The sequence below is a fragment of the Coenobita brevimanus genome, chromosome 59 (genome assembly GCF_032717465.1).
Source record: "Coenobita brevimanus isolate Jiangsu-jjx chromosome 59, ASM3271746v2, whole genome shotgun sequence".
NCBI classification, from domain to species: Eukaryota; Metazoa; Arthropoda; class Malacostraca; order Decapoda; family Coenobitidae; genus Coenobita; species Coenobita brevimanus.
Window position 1 is genome coordinate 21,217,121 of NC_137012.1, and position 21,822 is coordinate 21,238,942.

The following is a 21,822-nucleotide window of genomic DNA, read 5'->3' on the forward strand; positions in this document are numbered from 1 at the left end:
ATGGTGATAAAGTACATAAAGAGACTGATTGGCGATGAACGAAGCTGACAGAAAGTTGAAAAAGAGTTGAAAAGGACTGAAAAGGAGAAGAAAGAATTTGATAGTTAGTGGGAAAGTACTGAAAGGGACTGAAAGGAGAGGTTCGAGGGCTGAAACAGAGTAGTCTTAGAGGGGGCTGAAAGACAGAGAGAAATTGAGAGATACAGAGAGAGACTGGAGTGGAAAAAAAAAAATCCATTAATGCCAAGAGAAGCTGTAGGAGTTAAAAGGGATTGAGACTGAATGAAGCAAATTGAAAGAAAGTCGAAAAAAATTAAGAACAGGGAATTGAAAAGGGACTGAATAAAGGTGTGAAAAGAGACTGAAGAGAGTCGAACTGGGAAAACCTGAAGGCGTTTTGAGAGACATAAGGAAATCAGGGAAATAATATCTAAGCCCTTGCGCTGTGGAGGAGGGAAATGGGAGATGACAAGGAGGGAAATGGGAGATGACGAGGAGGGAAATGGGAGATGAAGAGAGGCATGGGAGATGAGGAGGAGGGAAATGGAAGATGAGAAGGAGGGAAATGGAAGATGAGAAGAAGGGAAGTGGGAGATGAGAAGGAGGGATATGGAAGATGAGAATGAAGTATATCGGAGATGATGATGAGGGAAATGGGAGATGAGAAGGAGGGAAATGGAAGATCGGATGAAGCGATATGGGAGATGAGGAGGAGGGAACGGAAAATGAGGACGGAAATAGAAGATAAGGAAGGATATGGAAGATGAGAAGGAGGGAAATGGGAAATGAAGAGGGAAATGGGAGACGAGGAGGGAAATGGGAGATAAAAAGGAGGGAAATGGGAGATGAGGAGGGGACTGGGAGATAAGAAGGAGGGATATGGAAGATGAGGAGGAGGAAAATGGGAGATGAGAAGGAGGAAAATGGGAGATGAGAAGGAGGGAAATGGGAGATGAGAAGGAGGGAAATGGGAGATGAGAAGGAGGGAAATGGGAGATGAGGAGGGAAATGGGAGATGAAATCGAGGGATATGAGAAATGATAAAGAGGTAAATGGGAAATGAGGAGGAAATGGGAGACAAGAAGGAAATGGGAGATGAGAAGAAGGGAAAGGGAGAAGGGAAATATGAAACGGGGAAATGGGAAATGAGATGGATGGATATGGAAGACGTGAAGGAGGGAAATGGGATATGGAAGAGGACGGATGTTGGTAAAAGAATGGGACTCCTCATCTATATATTATCAGCTTTATCAATATTGGCAGAGATTAATATGTGACCCTTATATCAACCCCGAGATTATCGTGGGCTCTCATATGCCTAACGCTCTAATTACGACAGAGAGAGAGAGAGAGAGAGAGAGAGAGAGAGAGAGAGAGAGAGAGAGACGCACAGTTGACAGGAAAAGAAACACAAACGAAGAAGCAGACAGACACTTGAGAGAAAGAAACGAGACAGCGACAGAGACAAGACAAAAAGGAGAGACACAAAATACAATAATCAACCAGAAAAAAATATATATCTACTTACCGTCAACAGTGAACCTTTTGCCTTGACAGATGATAAGAAAGAGAGATATAGAGAGAGGAGAGACAGAGAGGGAGGAAAGAAAGAGAGAGAGGCAAGGTTGAGAGACTAAACAGAAGACAGAAAGGGACTAGAAAGAGTACTGACAGACAGAGGAAAGACAAAGAGACAGAGGAGAGACAGAGACAATGGAGACAGACAGAGAAAAGAAATAAACAGAGAAGAGTAAAATAAAATGGACAAAAATGCTGAAGATCAACTAATAATAATAATAAAAAAAAAAAAACTTACCCTCCACAGTGAGCTTGTTGCCCATACAGGTGATCTTAATCTCGACGCGGCCCCTCCTCTCAGTATGGTCACACCCGCACAGGTTGGGCACACTCTCGGTACATCGCTTGTGCACGTTCATGTTGCACGCTGCAGGGAGAGCAATGAAGACGATGCACATTAGTATACAGTGATAATGGTGGGTAGAGCTTGGGTCGGGTCGGGTCGGGTCGGGTTATGTTTTGTTTTGTTTTGTTGGGTTGGGCTGGGCTGGGTTGGGTTGGGTTGGGTTGGGTTGGGTTGGGTTGGGTTGGGTTGGGTTGGGCTGGGTTAGACTGGGTTGGATTGGGTTGTTTGGTAGGGTTGGAGTGGACAGGGCTTGGTTTGGTTTGGTATGGCTGGGCTAGACTGGCTTAGGTTGGGTTGGGTTTGTTGTGCTGCGTTAAGCTTTGTTGATTTAGGATAGATTAACTAGATTATATTAGATTAGACTAGGTTAGTTAAAGTTGGCTGGGTGAGGTTGGTTCGACTGGATCGGGCTGAGTTGGGCTGAGGTGGAGTGGGTTGTGTCTGGTCTCGTTTGGGCTGGGGTGGGCTGGATGTTGGACGTCAAAATTGGGCAGAAGGAGGAGGACTGAATTAATCTTCTGAAACCTGACTTTACTTGACACAACATCGATATCCACCTATTAAACCTGTGAGTATTTCTAAAGCAGCATTTGTGTCCTCGCTGAAGAATACCGAGTTCACTAGAAAAGCTGGTGAAATCGACTCAGGCATAGTTAGAACACCCTATGTTAGGCACGCTGAATGGTGTCTGGGAATATCCGGCACAGAGTTTGATGAAGTTGATTGGGAGTTGTGAGGCACTTGCAGACTGTTGCAACTTGAGGCTGCTGCTGTTGTAGGCTCTGGGAAAGTGGCAATTGCAGAGTTAGCTTTGGAGGAGTGCAACAGCAAGCAAGAGGAAGGCGGACAAGCATACACTCCCCAAAACATGCAAACAAACATTACCAAAGACGTACAAACAAGTATACACTCCCCAAAGCATGCAAACAAACAAACATACACTGCTAAAAACGTACAAGCAAGCAAGTATACACTCCCCTAAAACATGCAAACATACATACATACACTGCTAAAAACGTACAAACAAACATTCATACACTCTGGAAATATTGGGCGTGTTCTGTCATTACCTCATGTTTCAGGAATTATTGAAAATAAAAAATGAGGGGCTTGCTTCCATCCTCGTCCCCTCAACTTCAAAAATACAATCCTTCTATCTAGTAAAAATCTGTGCATTTATTGCCAAACGCCGTATATAATTTCAACACCTCCAGGACTCGAGAAATATTAACAATTTTATACATGCTACTTCCAGAAAACTTTATTCAGCTTAGGAGATTAAAAGCATTATCCGTAACTCTTTATAATTGTGGTAGATCTTAACTGCCTCATTCATCCTTCCGCCAGACGATTTAATTTAGCAGAGAAGTGGCCTCTCGTAGGTCAAGGGTTAATTATCTATTCATCTATCTTTTTTTTTTTTAATAACAGAACAGAGGAAAGAAAAACAAATTAATAAAAAAATTATCCATACACCAGATTACTGGTGTCCTCTGTTCATAAAATATCGTTAACAGTTAGACTTGAACAGCTGTAGGTTGAAGTTTGAAGGGAAACAACTCTGGGGAAGCGAGTTCCAGATAGATGCAGTTCGGGGAATGAAAGAATTCTGATAGGCAGAAGTTCTACAATATGGCTGAGTGCTACCAGATGCCCGTGTAGCACGAGGGAAGGCATGGAGATGTGGCCCCATGGACGCAACTTCGTCTCAGCATTTGCCAAAACAATATCTGTAAAGTAATGCAAGGGTGGCTATCTATCTATCTATTTGTTGGTTGATGCCGGATACAACCTCTAAATTTTCCTAGATATCTACTGACTGTCTCCCACGGTCTCTGTCACCACTCATTACCACTCCCTCCAGCCTATCACTACTCATCACCAATCCCTCCCCGCCTCTATCACCACTCATCACCACTTTTTCCCTCCTCCCTATCACCACTCCCTTCCGCCTCTCCATCACCCCTCATCACCACTCAGTCCCAGCCTCTCAAGCACCACCCATTACCACTCCCTCTCCTTCTCTGTCACTGCAAGAGATTTTGCTGTAAGTTAAGTAAAATCGTAAGGGGAGAGCAAGAACAAAACTCCCATTCCCATTTACTTCAGAGATCTTACTGCAAAAAATATATATATTTGTGTGGTGGTTGCAATATTATAATAAAGCGTGTGTTATAACTTTAACTTCTTTACTGTGAGGGCTTTGCGGTCGGGTGAGTAAGGTGAATAAAGCCGTCTGGAGGTAGCAAGAATAAAACACAACTACAAGCATAATAATAATAATAATAAAAATAATAATGTAGTAGTAGTAGTAAATAATAGTATAATAATAATAATAATAATAATAATAATAATTATTATTATTATTATTATTTGTCACCCGAACTACTCGTATGCTTTACTATCTTTAATGTGCAATAAAAAAAAGTACGAACAAGAATATAACCATAAATAAAACACTAAAACATGAGAAGCGCATCTGCAACACTACCTACCAACGAATTGGACTGAAAAGGTTAAAAATGAAGGTACAATCATCCCCAATCGCATCACAACTCTCTCTCTCTCTCTCTCTCTCTCTCTCTCTCTCATCACAACTAATCATTCATCCCCCCATCAGCCACAAATGAATTAGCACAAAGCAATTACCCATCAATCACCTTTAATCACATCCGCCATAAATAACAACAAATAATCGCATACAGTTCCTCATAACTCATCGCAATAAGTCTACGTATAAAAAAAAATATATAACACTGGAAAATATACAGTTAAATATGTATGTTTCTGGATTTGTATTTCTGTAATTTTGCTTGTTTTGGCATTAATTCTCTCTCTCTCTCTCCCTCTCTCTCTCTCTCGTTGGTTTGGCTGGTGATGTCACTTTGATGTCTTTTTTCTCTTCTGTCTTTCCCTCTTCCTTATTCCTTCTCATTGTTGATCTTCCTTTCCTTTTTTCTTCTTCCATCCCTCTTCCCTCTTCTCCCTCTTCTTCCTTCCTTCCTTATCTTCGCTTTCGTGTTCCTCTTCCTCCTTCCTTCACTTCCTCCTCTTCCACAACAAACTTTTCCTATGTTTCCCTCTCACCCTCCTTCAAAAACTTCTCCCGTCTCACCTATCTTCTTCTGTCCTCCATGTTTCCCCATCTTCCCTTGTTTCCTCCTTTCTTCACTCTTTCTTTCCTGTCTTCCCTTTCTTCTTCCTTCCATCCCTTGTCTTCTCTTGAATTCTCTCTCTTTTCTCCTTCTTTCTTCCATATATAACAACATGCCCTCTAACTGATTCCTTCTGTTTTCCCACTTTCACCCAATCTTCCTTCCCTCCCCCTCTCTCTCTCTGTCTCTTCCCCTCCCCCCACCTCTCCCTTTTTCATTCCCCTTCCCTCTTTCTTCCTTTTTCCACTCTCACCCCTCTCCCTCTCTCTCCTCATTTCCTTTCCCTTTCCCCCTCTCCTTTTTCCTCTTTCCTTCTCCTCCTCCTCCTCTCCTTTCCCTCTCTCCTCCCTCTCTCCCCCTCCCTCTTCCTCCTTTCCTTTACTCTGTCACTCTCATGTCAACCTTTCATCCTTGCTCTCCTTCCAGCTCTTATCCTCTCCATCTCCTCCTCTTCTCCACCTCCTCACTTTCTTCCTCCTCCTCCTTCCCTTCCTTGTCTACCCCTACGTCTTCCTCCCTTCTCTTCATCTTCTTTATCCTCGCTCTTCCCTCCTTCCCTAATTCTTGTCTCCCCTTCCTCCCTGTCCTCACTACATTCTTTCCTCCTCCGGCCACATTTTCATCCCATCTCCTCCGCATCTGTGCATTCTCTCTTCCCTCCTCCTCAATTCTTCATCTCTCCCTCCTCCTCTCCTCACTACCTCCTCTCTTCCCTCGTACCCATTTCTTCATCTCCCCTTCCGCCTGCTCTTCGCTATCTCCATTCTTCCTCTCTCTCTCTCTCTCTCTCTCTCTCTCTCTCTCTCTCCTCATTACATCACTATGCAGTTCTCTACGGCCAAACACTTAACCTACTTCACCCCAGCACCCACCCTAACCCATGACCCTACTCTCTCTCTCGGCCTTTTACCCTTCTCCCACATTCCTCTCTCAGTCTCACTCCTGACCCTTCACCCCACCCCCCCAAGAATATATGTAAATAAATAAATAAATAAAAATAGAAGCGTGTTTGAGGGAAGGGCAGATACAAGCCACAAACAGCAAAAAAAGATAATGGTAACAGACATTGGTATGGTGTGGGTATTTTATTTCTTACTGTTGGGATAGGCCACGCTCCCTTCCAGAACCCACTTCCTCCTACTTCTCTCTCTCTCTCTCTCTCTCTCTCTCTCTCTCTCCTCAACTCAGTGCCCCCTTCCAATCTCATCCCTCTCCCTCCTCCCACCTCTCAACCCACTCATCGCTTCCTGTCTCATCCTTCTCATTCCTCTCTCTCTCGCACCCGCTTAACTTTCTCTTACTCCTCCACCCACTCCTCTCTTCCTTGCGTGGCGAGCAAAGGAATGGGCTGAAGGGACTGGGAACCTGGTGGTGGGGAGGGGGGGGGTCAGGTAAAGAAGCACACCTGTGAAAATGGTTGCTGCAAGATTAGTGGTCTGAGTGCAGCGAAGGTTTACCCAAGAAAGTGCAGGAGGGGATGAAAGAAATGGGTGTAGGGGACAAAGAATGGGTGTATGGGACAAAGAAATGGGTGTAGCGGACAAAGAAATGGGTGTAGCGGACAAAGAAATGGGTGTAGCGGACAAAGAAATGGGCTCTGAGGACAAAGAAATGGGCGCAGCGGACAATGAAAAAACGGGTGTAGGAGACAAAGAAACAGGCGCAGCGGACAATGAAAAAATGGGTGTACGAGATAAAGAAATGGGTGTAGGGGACAAAGAAATGGGTGTAGGGGACAAAGAAATGGGTGCTGGGGACAAAGAATATGTGTAGGGAACAAAGAAATGGGAGCAGCGGACAAAGAAAAAATGGGTGAAGGGAACAAAGAAATGGGCGTGGTGGACAAAGAAATGGGCGTAGGGGACAAAGAAATGGATGGGACGCGCTGATACTGTGGTGGGAATGGCAGCAGGGGACAAAGATATAGGAGTGGGGGACATAAATAAAAATGGGTGTAAGGGACAAAGGAATGGGTGTAGAGGAAAAAAAAAATGGGAGTAGAGGACAAAGAAATGGGTGGGTTAGGCTGATACGGAGGTGTGTGTGTGGGTAGGGTCCTTGAGTGTATACCTAGTGACAATGGTGCTGTAGGGTGAATGGGTGAGTGAGGTGAAGGGATATTACAGTCTTCCCCACAATAACCCCGTGTTGCTCTTTAATAACTGGCGTGAGAATATGGCGAAATGCAAATATATTTATGACAATGGTAAACTACTACTGTACAGACCCTCCCTATCTCCTATGTCTCTCCATCTTTCTCGCTTCCTCCCTACCTCCTCCTCTCACCTCTTCCTCCTCTTACTACTTCCTCTCCCTTTCTACCTCCTCCTCTTACTTCTAATCACTCTTCTGGCTCCTCCTCTCGTCAACCAGCTATATTATTGTCTATATTCCTTTCTTTATCACTTACTCCTTCTTCCCTACCACCTACACCCCTTTTCCTACCACCTACACCCCCTTCCCTACCACCCACACCTCCCCTCCATCCCACCTACACTCCCTTCCCTACCACCTACACCCCCTTTCCTACCACCTACACCCCCTTTCCTACCACCCACACCCCCGTCCCTACCACCTACACTCCCTTCCCTACCACCTACACCCCCTTCCCTACCACCTACACTCCCTTCCCTACCACCTACACCCCCTTCCCTACTATTTACACCTCTTTCCCTACCACCTATATCCCACTCACTCCTTCTCGCTCCTCCCAACTCCTATCATCCCATCCATTATTTCCTCCCCTCACTTTTCTCCCCCCCCCTCCCCTGCCCCCCCACTCCTCCCCTCGCCCTCTTTCCAATAATATCCACTCCCAACCCGTCAGTTCCCACTCCACTCCCCCCCTTCACCTCTACCCTCCCTCAGCTCACATTTTCCCTCTCCTCACCCCCAGTTCCCTACGTCCCGCTCCCAATCACACTCCCAGATCTCCCACTTTACCCTCTTGATTCCGCCACTCCCTCTCTAACTCCCCCGTACCCTCTAATCCCTCAACCCCCCCCCTTCCCTCCCCTCCCCTCCCCGAACTCTCTCCCTTCTTTCCTCCATTGGCCCCTCCCCTTCCTCCCCTCCCTTAAGACCCCATCCCTTCAGTACCCTCTCAACTCTTCCCTCCCCTTTTTCCCTTACCCTGCCCCTTTCCCTCCCCTCCCCACCCATAACTCCTCTCCTCCCCCTCCCTTCCCTTCCCTCCCCTCTCAACTCCTCTTCCCTCCCTTACCCTCCCCCCTTCCCCCCCAATGACTCTACACTGGTAAGGGCTTGATTGCGGGAAGTGTGTGAATGTGTGGCAACGAGCAGGGTGGGGGGAGGGGGTAAAGATGGAGGAGGGAGAAGGAAGGAAAGAGGGGAGGAAGAGAACGAGAAGGAGGGAAAGAAGGAAGGAAAGAGGGGAGGAAGATAACGAGAAGGAGGGAAAGAAGGTGAGGAAAAGGAAGAAGAGAAAGGAAGGGGGCAGAGCGAAAGACAGTGAAGGCATGTAAAGGGAAAGAATGGGAGTAGAGGGAGGAAGAGGAAAAGATGGAAAAATGGAAGAGAAAAATGGGGAGGAAGGGGGAAGGAAGGCAAGGAAAAGATAGAGGAAGAGAAAAGTGTGTGTAAAGGGAGTCCCGTAATGAAAGACTGAATGAAGAGAGGGATTTAGGAAGGGGAAGAGGAAGTAAAAAAAAAAAAAAAAATGAAATGAAAAGAAGGAAGGTTTTAAAAGAGAGAAAATGGCGGAAGAGATGGAAAAAAAAAAAAGGGAGAAATGGAAGAAGAAATAAGTGGAGAAGGAAGAAAAGAGGGGAGAGAACTAGGGGGAGAGACAGGGAAGGACAGTAAGAGGAAGGGGGAAAGTGATGGACGTGAAGCATCAGGAAGGAAAGGATTGGCGAAAAGGAATATAAGAAGTAGAAGGAGAAGGAAGAAATGTAGGGGAGACAACACACGATGAGCAGTCTATTCTTATTACCTCCAGACGATTACAAGAGGGTTTTCGTACTGAAAGAGTTTACGAAGGCTAAATTTAACCCCTCCAGTTCGAAAAGTCTCTCATAAGCCATATAAAATCGTCTAGTAATGGGGAGAAAAAGTATACAAAAGAGCATCATTGTGGTGAATGGCTGACCTAGTCCAGGATCTAAAATATATTGAGTATATTAATCGAAACTTTGCCAAAATACAAAAAAATATATATAAAAAAAGGAAATAATGAAAAGATACGAGGGTCAAGGCCCCTTTAACCACAGTACGTCATCTGATGTTCATTCTCGCCGCCACCAGACGATTTTATTCAGCTTTGGCGAGAACCCTGATATATCCACTGCCAAACAATCTGTCTCTTAAGCTCCACCCCCTCCTCACCCACCGCTCGGAAAGTGGCGGTAGAGGGGTGGGGCCACGGATTAAGGGGGCGGAGCTTAGGAGACAAGTTATGTGACAGCGGGTATAGAATATAGCTTTATGCAAAATCTATGTAACACTTTCTGTTCTACAAGTCACCCTTAAAGCAGAATAAATCGCCAAGAGACAGTGACAGTGCAAAGAGAAAAAAGGAGAATTATTAGGCTGGAAAATAAACTAGGGAGAAGGAAGGAAAGAATATGACAAATGGGAATAAAAGAAAGAACGAGAGTGAAATGTGATGGAAGGGATGAAGGAAGGAATTAAGGATGAGGGAAAAGGAGGCGAAATAATGGAGAAAGGAAAAATGAAAGATTACGAATGGGGAATGTGTGTGTGTGTGTGTGTGTGTGTGTGTGTGTGTGTGTGTGTGTGTGTGTGTGTGTGTGTGTGTGTGTGTGTGTGTGTGTGTGTGTGTGAGAGAGAGAGAGAGAGAGAGAGAGAGAGAGAGAGAGAGAGAGAGAAGCAGTTAAAGAGACAGACAGAATGGAATGAGTGGCGATAAAGATAGTGGTAATGGTGGTATCGTTGAGGATGTGAATACTGATTTCTCTCTTTCTCTCTCCGCTTACGTGTTTCCCTTCCCTCTCCCTCTCTTCGTATGCGTGTATGGATCTCTCTCCCCCTCCCTCCTTCCTCCCTCCTCGCTCTCCCCTCCTGCCTGTCTGTATGCATTCGTCAATATCTCCCTCTCCCTCCTCTCTCTCTCTCTCTCTGCTTTAATTCGTTCTATCTCTTCTATCTCATCACATTTATCCTTTTTCCAGAATCCCATCTTTCCTCCCTTCCCCTTTCTCCTATCTTTGTTTCCCTCTTTTATGCATTTCCCTCATAATCTTCTCTCTTTTCCCCAGCCCATATTCATAAATATTCTTGAATTTACATTTTGCATAAGGTTCTTGGTAAATATATTAATCTTAAATCATAAAAACTCCAATAAATTTTCAACCAAACTAGAGCGAAAAAATACGTGAAAAAATACAAAATACAAATACAAAATATACAAAGGAATATGAGTAATGCAAATATATTAGTGTTCTTATTTCTTCTCTATGGGGAAATATTGGCTTGGTTTTTTTATGAATATCGTCCCCTGTAAAAATTACCTCTTATTAATCGTTTTTTCCTCTTCTGATTTTTCTTTACCTTGCTCCTCTCTCTCTCTCTCTCTCTCTAGTCACTTCTGCATTTATTCTCTCTCTCTCTCTCTCTCTCTCTCTCTCTCTCTCATAACAGTGTCCTGTGCTCACCAACATCCAGCCTTGATTCCTGAAATTCCACTACCCGTTTTTCAGCATTTCCCGTTTTCTCATTTCCAGCTACATTTACCGGAGGGACTAATGAATTTTGGCCTGACTTTCAGCTCCATGTTTTCGCTTAATTAATTTTGGGTATTACCTTGATGAAAAGTTTTTGGGAGGTGAACTCCAGTACTACACAATTTTTACAAGTACTGGATAAAATTAAAAATGCGTCTCTTGATGTGACCCCAACTGATTACGTATTTCCCGTGACTTGAGCAGGCACACCCATACATCGTTCATTATTATTATTATTATTATTATTATTATTATTGTTATTATTGGGTTATACTGAAGGACATACGCTGTGAGAATTACGTACTAACACGGTCAATAGCTCGCCTTCACTTCCCTCAAGGCTACGGCCGTGTAAAGTGTTGCATGATACTTAAGTGCAGGAGATAGAGAGGAATATAAAGTATACTACACTTCAGTTTGAAAGGGAAGTATACTCTCTATTGCTGAAGGAGGAATGAGAAATGTTCGTGACTGTAATGCTCGGCTGGGACTGTCGGTAAAGTTTTGCTTGTAACGGTACATAAAGGAAGAATATGTGTGGTGTGAGAGGTGGCATTACAGTGAGCGCAGAGTGGGCTGTATTGTGTGTGTGTGTGTGTGTTTATATCGGTCCACACCAGGATTACGGCCACATCACGGTGTTGCAACATGAACACTTATCATGTGAAAAAGGTTGTCCAGTGTTAAGTATTGCTGGAAGTGGCTCTTATATATCTGCGGCCAATAATATCACTCCATTCTTAAGCAGAATAATTAAGATGCGTACTTTATTTTCTGACAAGCTTATTGGGCACCGGAGTTCGTATCACTGGGTCTTGAAAGCTACAGTTCACTACCTCGTTATGTATCGTAAGGAAGTCAATCAACATTTAGGTCAGTATCTGTAAATAGTGTATTGTTTAACCGAAAATTAAGGATGACTACAGCAATAACGTATTTGTGTAATGTAAAGTTGGGTGGTGAATGGCAGATTCTGTTACGGCTTTCTGTGTGACGCATGGAAGATTGTTTTCCGCCTGTGTGGTTGGTATGGTGCAGCAAGTAATAACCAGAAAGCACTATGACAACGTATGCCTCTGCCACTGCCACTGTCATAAAAAAAGGATCTGGACCCTGATCAATGGAGATGTGTGTGTGTGGAATACATAGGATCCGGTTCCCCCCCCCCCCATGTAATCAATTATTATTGGCTCATGGCCCACTCTTCCACAAAATTTTATTGAAATTAATTGAGAACCTTTGGAGATATTGTGCGAGATACACAGAATACATAGGATCCGGATCCAGATCCGGATCCGCCCCAAAATTTAAACAATTCTTTCTTGGCCCATGGCCCACTCTCCCACAACATTTCAGTGAAATTCACTGAGAACTTTCGGAGATATTGTGCGAGATTCTCCGGATCCAGATCTGGATCAGCCCCCAAATTTCATCACTTCTTTCTTGGCTCATGGCCCACCCTTCCACAAAATTTCATTGAAACTCACTGAGAATTTTTGGAGATATCGTGTGGACAAACAAACAAACACAGGTGAATACATAACCTCCTCCAACTTCATTAGCGGAGGTAACAAGTATGGCGTTAATCATGTGCTGACCTGATAAACTGGTAAAATCAGCAGCAAAAATCCTGTCACCATCTCTGCTTCTCACCCTGTTAACTTTAAAACTCAGTCTCCTGAAGCCACAGTAATTGATATCGATGACTTGGCTTGAACAAAGATCAGGGTCATCAGTGTCAGTTGCTGTGGATTTACGACGCTGATTTCCAAAGTTCACCGGAAGAGTTGCAGGAGAGGCGACAAAACTTTTGCTGTCCATAGTACAGTGTGGGACAAGAGCTAGCCTACTACTTCACTGAGGCGCCACTATTTCACACTTAGGGCATGTCCGTCACTTTCATCCTTGACACATCATTTCAAAGAGACTTATCTATGAGCAGAAAAACATATTAAGCCTCTCTCAGCTCAAGATTATACGCAGAGGAAAGTGATACGCAGAAGAGCTGATATCTTGGGCTAACTTTTGTCTTCAACTGTACCTATCAATGTTTGCGTGGCCTTTGGCTGAGACTACTTTTGTTTTATGAAGACTCGTTTTATACATAGTCACTTCATGTTACTGCTCACAGACCACTGTTATGTATTCTTGGCATTTTATTTATCTATTTATCTGTTTTTTATGTACTTATTTATGTATTTATTTATTTATTACGTTTGTGTTTCTTCTCACAGGAACCTTACGTGGGCCAGCATAATAAGGTGCTGTGTGAATGGAACGTTCGCGGGCTATTCTTAGTGACCTACTTCTGTTGGTTAAAACCGCTACTGTAAGTGGAGTATTTCTGGCTGGCTTCGGATATTTCGTAACGCTTGCTCCTCAGAGATTTATTTTACACATCACACCATACTAATCCACTTGTATGTCACTGATCCAAACTGTGTCGATATAAAACGGATATACACAACATACGAGAGTTAGGTGTAAGATGGGAAAAAAAAAATACTGTCAAGGAATACGTACAACGAAGTCTCCTATGCAAGCGAGAATACTACCAGTGTTTTCATTGCTCCGAGTAGCTTTTGGATTGATGCTGTGTGTGAAGTGATGTGCGGTCTTGTGTACATAACCAGTGTAAAGAGGGGTCGTTAATGAGTAAGGATGAAACACTGATGCCTTGTCACGATGCGAAGTAAGGCAATAGGTAAGTCAGAATTATTAAAGCTGATGCGTACTTATTGTTGCTGTATTTACTTCAGTGGTCACGTATATATAACCAGTGGGAGGAGGGGTTGCTAATGAGTAAGGATAGGACTGATACCCTTCTGTCACTGTGCGGCGTCAGGCAATAGGTAAGGATGACAGGATTACTGACTCTGATCCACATTTAACCTACTGTGCTATTTGTTTCAGTCATTAAAGGGATAAACGTAAATAACCTTATGACAATATGCGTCAGATTAAAGATAAAGCCAGAAACTATTATTACATTTGACCTATATTCACCTGTACTCTCTACTGGATTATATCTTAATTATATCTCAGGTAAAGACTAAGGTAAAGACTAAGCAAAAAGGCATTATACACAGGATTTACTCACCTACGGAATTGTGGAGGCTTAATCCTATCAAGTGCATTTAATCCTTCTCTCTGTCTCCTTGCCTCTTTGTTCTTCCTTCTTCCCTCCCCATTTCATCCTCCTCCTCCTTCCCTTTCTCCCCTCTTTCTCCTTCCTTTTGTCCTCATTCCTTCCTTATTTTTTCCTCCTCCTCCCCTTTCTTCCCTACTTCTCTTTCCTTCCTTCCTTCCTCATCTTTTTCCTCCCCCCTTTCCTCCCTATTTCTTCTTCCTCCTTCCCTCTCCCTATCTCCCTTTTCTTCCACTTTCTCTCCTCCATACTTTTACTCCCCCTTTTCCCTTACTTCCTCATTCCCTCTGTTTTCTCTCATTCTTCCTTCTTTCTTATTTCAGCCTCAACCCCTCTTTCTTTCTCCTCCCTCTTTCACTATCACTTCCTCCTCCTCCCCCTCTCATTTTTCCTTTCCACTTCCTGCTTCCATCCTGTATCTCTTTCTTCTGTTTCTTCATCCTTCCCTCCAACTTTCTCCTCCCCTCCTCCTTTCCTTTATCCCTCCCGTCTCTCCCTGCCATTTCCGCTGTTCTCCCTTCACCAGTATTCTAATCCTTTATCCTCTCCCTCAACTTCATAACAACGTCTGATGGTACGCTAGATAAAATAAAAGAATTGTCGTGGCAGTGAATGTAAAAATTTCTTTACTAAGCTTTTCTCATTTTATTTTTGCAAACTCAAGACAATTTTATTAAACTCTGGAGCGCAGGGACCCTAAACTAAGCTACTCAGTTCGGACATTAAGGGATGAATGACCAGTTGCTCTACCGTGAAAGGCATAACTTGATCAATGAACTCTAACCTCCTCCCAGAAAGCCAAATCAGGTTAGGGCGCCTTGCCCCACTATTCCACCGGGTATCCATTAATTGTTAGTTATATGGTTACCACTCACGATAGTAAATGGCTTCCTGGAAACCATTTGCCTTGTCCCTAAGTGTAGAGTTACCTAACGACATTATTTCCTTTAACTCTCAATGGCATTTCTTTACTCATTCCTCTTCTCACTCCAATCGTTCCACTTTCCTTTTTCCAATGTTCTTGTATTCTTTTTTCCATCCTTCCCCGTTTCTTCTCTCCCGTTCTCCCTCCGTTTTCCTCCTCCATTCTTCCCTCACTCACCCTCATTTCCTTCCTCTCTCCTTTTTCCCCTGTTTCCTCCCTGCCTCCTTCGTATGTCCTCCCTCCCTCCTTTCTATGTCCTCCCTCCCTCCTTTCTATTTCCTCCCTCCCTCCCGTCCTTATTTCCTCCCTCCCTCCTTTTTTCTTCCGTCTTTCCTTCATTTCTCCCTCGTTCCTTCCCCGCTTCCTTCATCTCTTCCTCCATTCCCTATTCCTTCCTTCATTCCTAATTTTTTGCTCTCCTCTTCTCCTCCCTCCCTCCTTTCTCCACTTAATCACTCTTTCGCTCCTTACCTTCTTCCTTCCTTATTTCTTGCCTCCCTCCCTCCTTCCTTATTTCTTCCCTCCCTCCCTCCCTCCCTCCCTCCTTCCTTATTTCTTCCCTCCCTCCCTCCCTCCTTCCTTATTTCTTCCCTCCCTTCCTCCCTCCTTCCTTATTTCTTCCCTCCCTCCCTCCCTCCTTCCTTATTTCTTCCCTCCCTCCCTCCCTCCTTCCTTATTTCTTCCCTCCCTCCTTCTTCATTTCCCTTTCAGAGTCCACCACTCATCCTAAACAATCCCTCATCTTACCTCATCTCCCCCTCATGGTCTTACCTCTCGCCCTCCCTACCTCCTTCCCTCCACGTTTCTCAAGCCTCTCATCTCCTTAACTCTCTCTCTCTCTCTCTCTCTCTCTCTCTCACACACACACACACTAAACTATTCCTGGCTCTCATTTTCACTCACTCTCATACACCCACTTTCTAATTTCCCTTTTTTTTTTCACCACACATTCAGTCTTGTTTTTTTTACATCCCTATCTTTAATATCTCACTCAGACACCCACATCCCCCCACTACCCTCTCTCTCTCTCTCTCTCTCTCTGTACGAAATGTTTCCATCCTCATCCTCATCGTATATTATCACCACCACTATCATCATCATCATCATCATCATCTTAACCTTATTTTCCACTAAAATGGGATGGGAAAAATTCAGAGCCCCCTCAACCCGATGACGTGATTTACATTTCATTCTAGCTTACCCCAGACGATTTTATTCAGGTCAGAAAATCCCACCTGGCAGCGAATGGGTCAGTGAAGGCTCTATCTAACCCCTCCAATTAAAAAAAAAAAAAATCCGCTCTTACATGAATCAACTGGTCATATCATAGAAAGAAATACGTGAAAATGCGTCACTGAATTGAAGGGATTTATAGGAAACATTTAATTTGTGAGGGATGCCTTCTCGCGGTTATACAGGCGTCCCGCAACTCCCTCCCTATCCCCCAAAAGGAAGATGGTAGACTCCAGGACGAGGACAACTTCAGCCTGCAGTGCACCGGGTTCACGTTCAGACATGCTTGGGGTTGCGACTGCTCCATATCTCTTATCCTCCTCACAACACTATCTTATCCTCCTCACAACACTCTTATCCTCCTCAAAAAACTCTCTTATCCTCCTCAAAAACTCTTATCCTCCTCACAACACTCTCTTACCACCTTCACGAAACTCTCTTATCCTCCTCACAACACTCTCTTATCCTGCTCACAACACTCTTACCCTCATCACAAAACTCTCTTATCCTCCTGACAACACTCTCTTATCCTCCTCACAAACCTCTCTTATCCTCTTCACAAAACTCTCTTATTCTCCTCACAAAACTCTTATCCTCATAACAAAACTCTCTTATCTCGACATAAAACTTAGATTCAGAAATACACGCTCTTTCCGCCAATTTATCCATCGTTATCACATCATCCAATCAACATAAAACACCACTTAATTTTCCGGAATTTCACAATGGCATGAAAGCAAATGATCGCTGTACAACTGCAGAAGGGAATATCGCTCCATCCTTCAGTCGAATATTAACGAAACTCTTACACAACATTCTGAGAAGCTTGTTGGGCCCCGAAGATCGCATTATGAAGTTTCGAAACTCATTGTTCAGGGTCTCGTTTTTATCCTAATGAAGTGAGTCGATAACTTTACAAGATTCAAGAAATAACAGTTCTATTGTTTGCCTTGCTTGTTTTCCTTGTCACATCCGCCCTTAACCTTATCTGTTCAACGATGTACATTTCACTCCTGCCAACAACAATCATTTTCAACTTAGCAGGGATATCTATTAGCGAAGGTGTTAATGAAGGCAATATCAAAACTCATCAGTTCGAAAAATCTCCCCCTATGCTTGATAAAATCGTTTGGAGATAACATGAATAAAGCAAAGAAAGAAAGAAAAAAAAAAGGGTCCTTGTAGTGAAAGGCTTAACAGACACCTCACGAGTATTCAATGCTTGTCCTGGATTCCTCTGTACCTTCCCTCCTACTGCCAAACGCCCAATCCCGGAGCTTACCCTTTATAGCTGGCACAATAACGGTTCAAAGCTCCTCTATCGCCATTCATCACCACTCCACCCAGCCAGTCCCTGCCACAGTCCTCCTTTCACCACGACCACCACAAACACAACTGGCTTTTGTCTTTCACGGCAAATCCACCCATTAGCAACAAGCCATCAAGAATCAATCGTTCCAGGATACAATGCCGCCGTACCCACTCAGCTTCTTATAAACACCATCACAAAGCACATTCTACTATATTTTTTTTGCAAACCTACTTTCCTTTGACGTAATTCCTATGGTTAACGATCTATACATTGTGGTCTGTCTCAAGCTCTTTAGTTCTCCATGATAAATCTACTAAAATTAACTGACCTAGACAACGCTGTGGGGTCATTCATCCAAAATATGGCTAATAATTACACAAAACAGTTCTTGCCCAACGCACTCTTGGCAGACCTTTGAACATTAACCAATCTAGTCTACCTTGTGACCTCCTTCATCCTACCTTTCACCGGAACTAACACAATACTGGTACACAACTTGACTCAGCTCAGGTCACTCTTCTCTAACCCCTCTGATTTATTGATCTGCAGTACTCTATGGCTTTATCCCCCATTAACATCAATACACTCTCCTTGTATTTCCTCCTGACAACTACTCTCTCTTTAGGAACACCCTCTCAAGAATCCAACTATCTAAATTACACTGTGCTCTTTCGTTTTTGTGCTCCTTGGCAAATCTATCCTTTACATACCTACTAAAGTTCAGCGATCACGACTACACTGCAGTCTTAACTATCCACCACCTTCCTTATACCAGAACAAAGCATAATATGACAATCTTGCCAATAACGCCTTCAAACCGCTACTCCATCTACAGTACGCCGTAACATAACCCAACCTTTCACTAGTACTAACACAAAACACAGCTTGGTTATATTTCAGGCATATCCACCCTTCCACAGAATAATCTACTAACTTTTTACAAATTATCTACCACCCTTTTACAGAATTATCTACCACTCTTTTGCAAAATAATTATCTACCACCCTTCTTACAAATTCTCTACCATCTTTGTACAGAATTATCTATCACCTTTTATAGTATTATCTACCACCCTTTTACAAATTATCTACTAAACTTAACCGATCTAGACTACGCTGTGGCATCATCCATTCATCGTCTAACAACACCATCAAAAGGACACTTGATTACGTCCTTGTCAATTAAACATGTTAGAAATACGTACAAAAACTTCACAGATCGAAACTACACTCTAACCTCATTACTTTTTTTTTCTCTCTTTGGCAATCTGTCCTTTACAAAGCTACTACAGTTGACTGACCTAAACTACACACTGATCTCACTCATCCATCCATCCATCTTCTAAAGCAACAGCATCACAGCACATTTCACTACTCTCTTGCAATATACACACCTCTTACACACATACCAGTAAACGTGGGGGAAGCCTTCAAGTGGTGGCACAAATATACCAACTACTCCTTACTAACTCCCAATCTCCCCAAAGCAGGGAGGTACACTGCAGGAGAACGGTAACTCTTCAGCCTGCAGGCCACTGGGTTCACGTTCAGATGAGCCTGATGCACCACAATAACCACAATCACCACCACAAACATCGACAACAGCAACAATAAAACCTAAAGTAACTCATCTAGGCTATCCTGTGGCATCCTTTATTTATCTCTTTATCAATATCATCAAAAGAAAGCCTCATAATCTTCTAGGTAAATACAACCTTTATATATCTATCAAAGCTAACCAGGCTACACTACGTTGTGGCTTCATCCATCCAACCATCCGTCTATCCAAACCAACCATCCATCCATCTATCCATTCAACCATCGATTTACCCAACCATCCATCCACCTATCCACTCAATCATCCATTTACCCAACCATCCATCCATTCATCCATTTCATTCATCGATTCAATCATTCATGCAATCATCCATCCATTTATTCAATCATCCCATCCAATCATCCATCCGTCTATCCATCCAACCATTCATCTATCCATTATTCAATCATTCACCCATCCATCCACCTATTCCATCACTCATTCATTCATCCATCCATCCACTCATCGATCCATCTATCCGTTCACCCAACCATCCATCCAATCACCCATTCATTCATTCATCCATCTATCTTCTGACCAACAGCGTCACAAAACACAGCTGGTTCACGCTCCACTACATGTCAATACACAAATGCTGCCAACACACTGTAACGCACTCAACGCTACTCTCACAAATGATCTCTGAGCGGCGAGAGAGAGAGAGAGAGAGAGAGAGAGAGAGAGAGAGAGAGAGAGCAGGTAGATATAAAATGTACCAGGATGTTCTTTGTTGTGTGTGTGTGTGTGTGTGTGTGTGTGTGTGTGTGTGTGTGTGTGTGTGTGTGTGTGTGTGTGTGTGTGTGAGGAGGTGGAGTGATGCTGGATATCGTGGTCATGACAACAGGAACAACAAAACAATGACAACAACAACAACTGCAACATCCCAGCCCCTGGTACGTTTCATATCTACCTCATCTCTCTCTCTCACTCTCTCTCTCTCTCTCTCTCAGCCAACCAATTCATCATCTTATATCCTTCTTCCTTATTTAGCTTCATTGATTCCACTTATCTTTAATTTACTCCTCCCACAGTTCATCAGCGTTGTTTCAGTCCTCTCTCTCTCTCTCTCTCTCTCTCTCTCTCTCTCTCTCTCTCTCTCTCACCAAATGCCTTTCACAGTCTCTCAAATTGCCACCTTCAAACTTACTATCAGCCCCACACTCCCTTTCCCAATGCCACTCTCTCTCTCTCTTCTTCCTCTTTCCCCACTCAAACTCTCTCTCTCTCTTCAATATACCTATATTCCCACACTCTCTTCCACCCCACTCTATCTACACTCCCATTCCCCCACTCCAACCACATCCCACTTCTATTCTCTCTACCACTCCTACCTACACTCTCCTCCACTCCCCCTCCTATAAATACCCCCTTTCCCACTCCTATCCACCCACTCCTACCTACTCTCTCTCTCTCTCTCTCTCTCTCTCTCTCTCTCTCTCTCTCTCTCTCTCTCTCATAACTACACTCCTAGTCTCTCATCCTCCCACTTCCACCATTAATCTCACTCTCCACCCCCACTCTCCCATCCACCCTTCACACTCTTCCACTCCCTCCCACACTCCCTCAGTCACCCTTCCAGCATCTCATCCACTCCCTCCCACACTCCCTCAGTCTCCCTTCCAGCATCTCTTCCACTCCCTCCCACACTCCTTCAGTCTCCCTTCCAGCAACCACATTTACTTTAATCTGACGAAGATCCCTTTTCAGCTCAGTTGATGGCCTAGTGATGTCAGATTTGAAGGCTGATTTTACTAATAACCAAGGAGACTCTTTCCTCCTCTACTATCTAAACTCACCGAATTCCATGCAACCGAGGTTTAATACACTAGCCGCTGGAGTGACTTAGTTCCGTCAGATGAAAACACTACGGTAGAAACACACACAACTCTTTTCTTGCCTCAGAGCTTCTATATAATAAATCTTTCCTTTAGTGGAGTTCGTGTGCCCTCAACAGGAAATCGGAATTAGTGATCTCTCTCTCTCTCTCTCTCTCTCTCTCTCTCTCTCTCTCTCTGTACTGTTGCACTATCCTCCTCTTATGCTTCTATCACTGGAATACAAGTCTCTGTCTACATTATGCCAGGTATCCAGTAGTGACCACAGGGTATATGTGATCTAAGTATATCATCATCATCATCATCATCATCATCATCTTCTTCTTCTTCTTCTTCTTCGTCATCATCGTCACCATCAATTATCATCATCATCATCATCATCATCATAATCCGTCCAAGTGCGTCTACATTTAAGGCAAGGATGAAAAGCCTCCATCGCCCCTGAGTGGCATCAAGGGAGCAAGAAACCCCAACCTACCCCTCAGAACCCTCCCAGTCCCCATCGTTTGGAGCGCCTCAACCCACTACACCACAGGCACCAACTCTACGTCACTCACTCTTGCACTTCATGCCCTGGCCCTTAACCCCGTGCATCATGGAGCCGCAGTGATCGCAGAAGGTGGGCGTGGTGTACGTGGCCTCCTCCCATTGGTGGTTGAGGTGGTCCACATTCTGACGTCATTGGAGGAGACAGAGAGCGTATCGTAACCAGGAGACACATTCATACGTCCCAGTGTAAGAGGTCAGGGGTTAGAAGTATACACACACACACACACACACACACACACACACACACACACACACACACACACACAGGAGTATCAACACACCAATAAACATCACATACACAATCAAAAGAAAATTATACATACACACATAAATACATATATACATACATACATAATCACACATACACAGAAAAAAAAATAAATATATAAAACATCCCAAACCATTACATGTCCAACACATCCACGAAACATCAACATCAA

General features: G+C 43.8%; 1 protein-coding gene across 1 annotated transcript in view; it reads right to left on the reverse strand.

Moving 5' to 3' along the window:
• LOC145402863 (protein kinase C, brain isozyme-like) overlaps positions 1–21,822 on the reverse strand; it is an 805,215-nt gene that overhangs the window by 238,496 nt on the left and 544,897 nt on the right. The window contains exon 5 of the mRNA XM_080274771.1: positions 1,817–1,945. Coding sequence (XP_080130897.1) covers positions 1,817–1,945 — 129 coding nt within the window. The remainder of the gene's footprint in view (positions 1–1,816; positions 1,946–21,822) is intronic.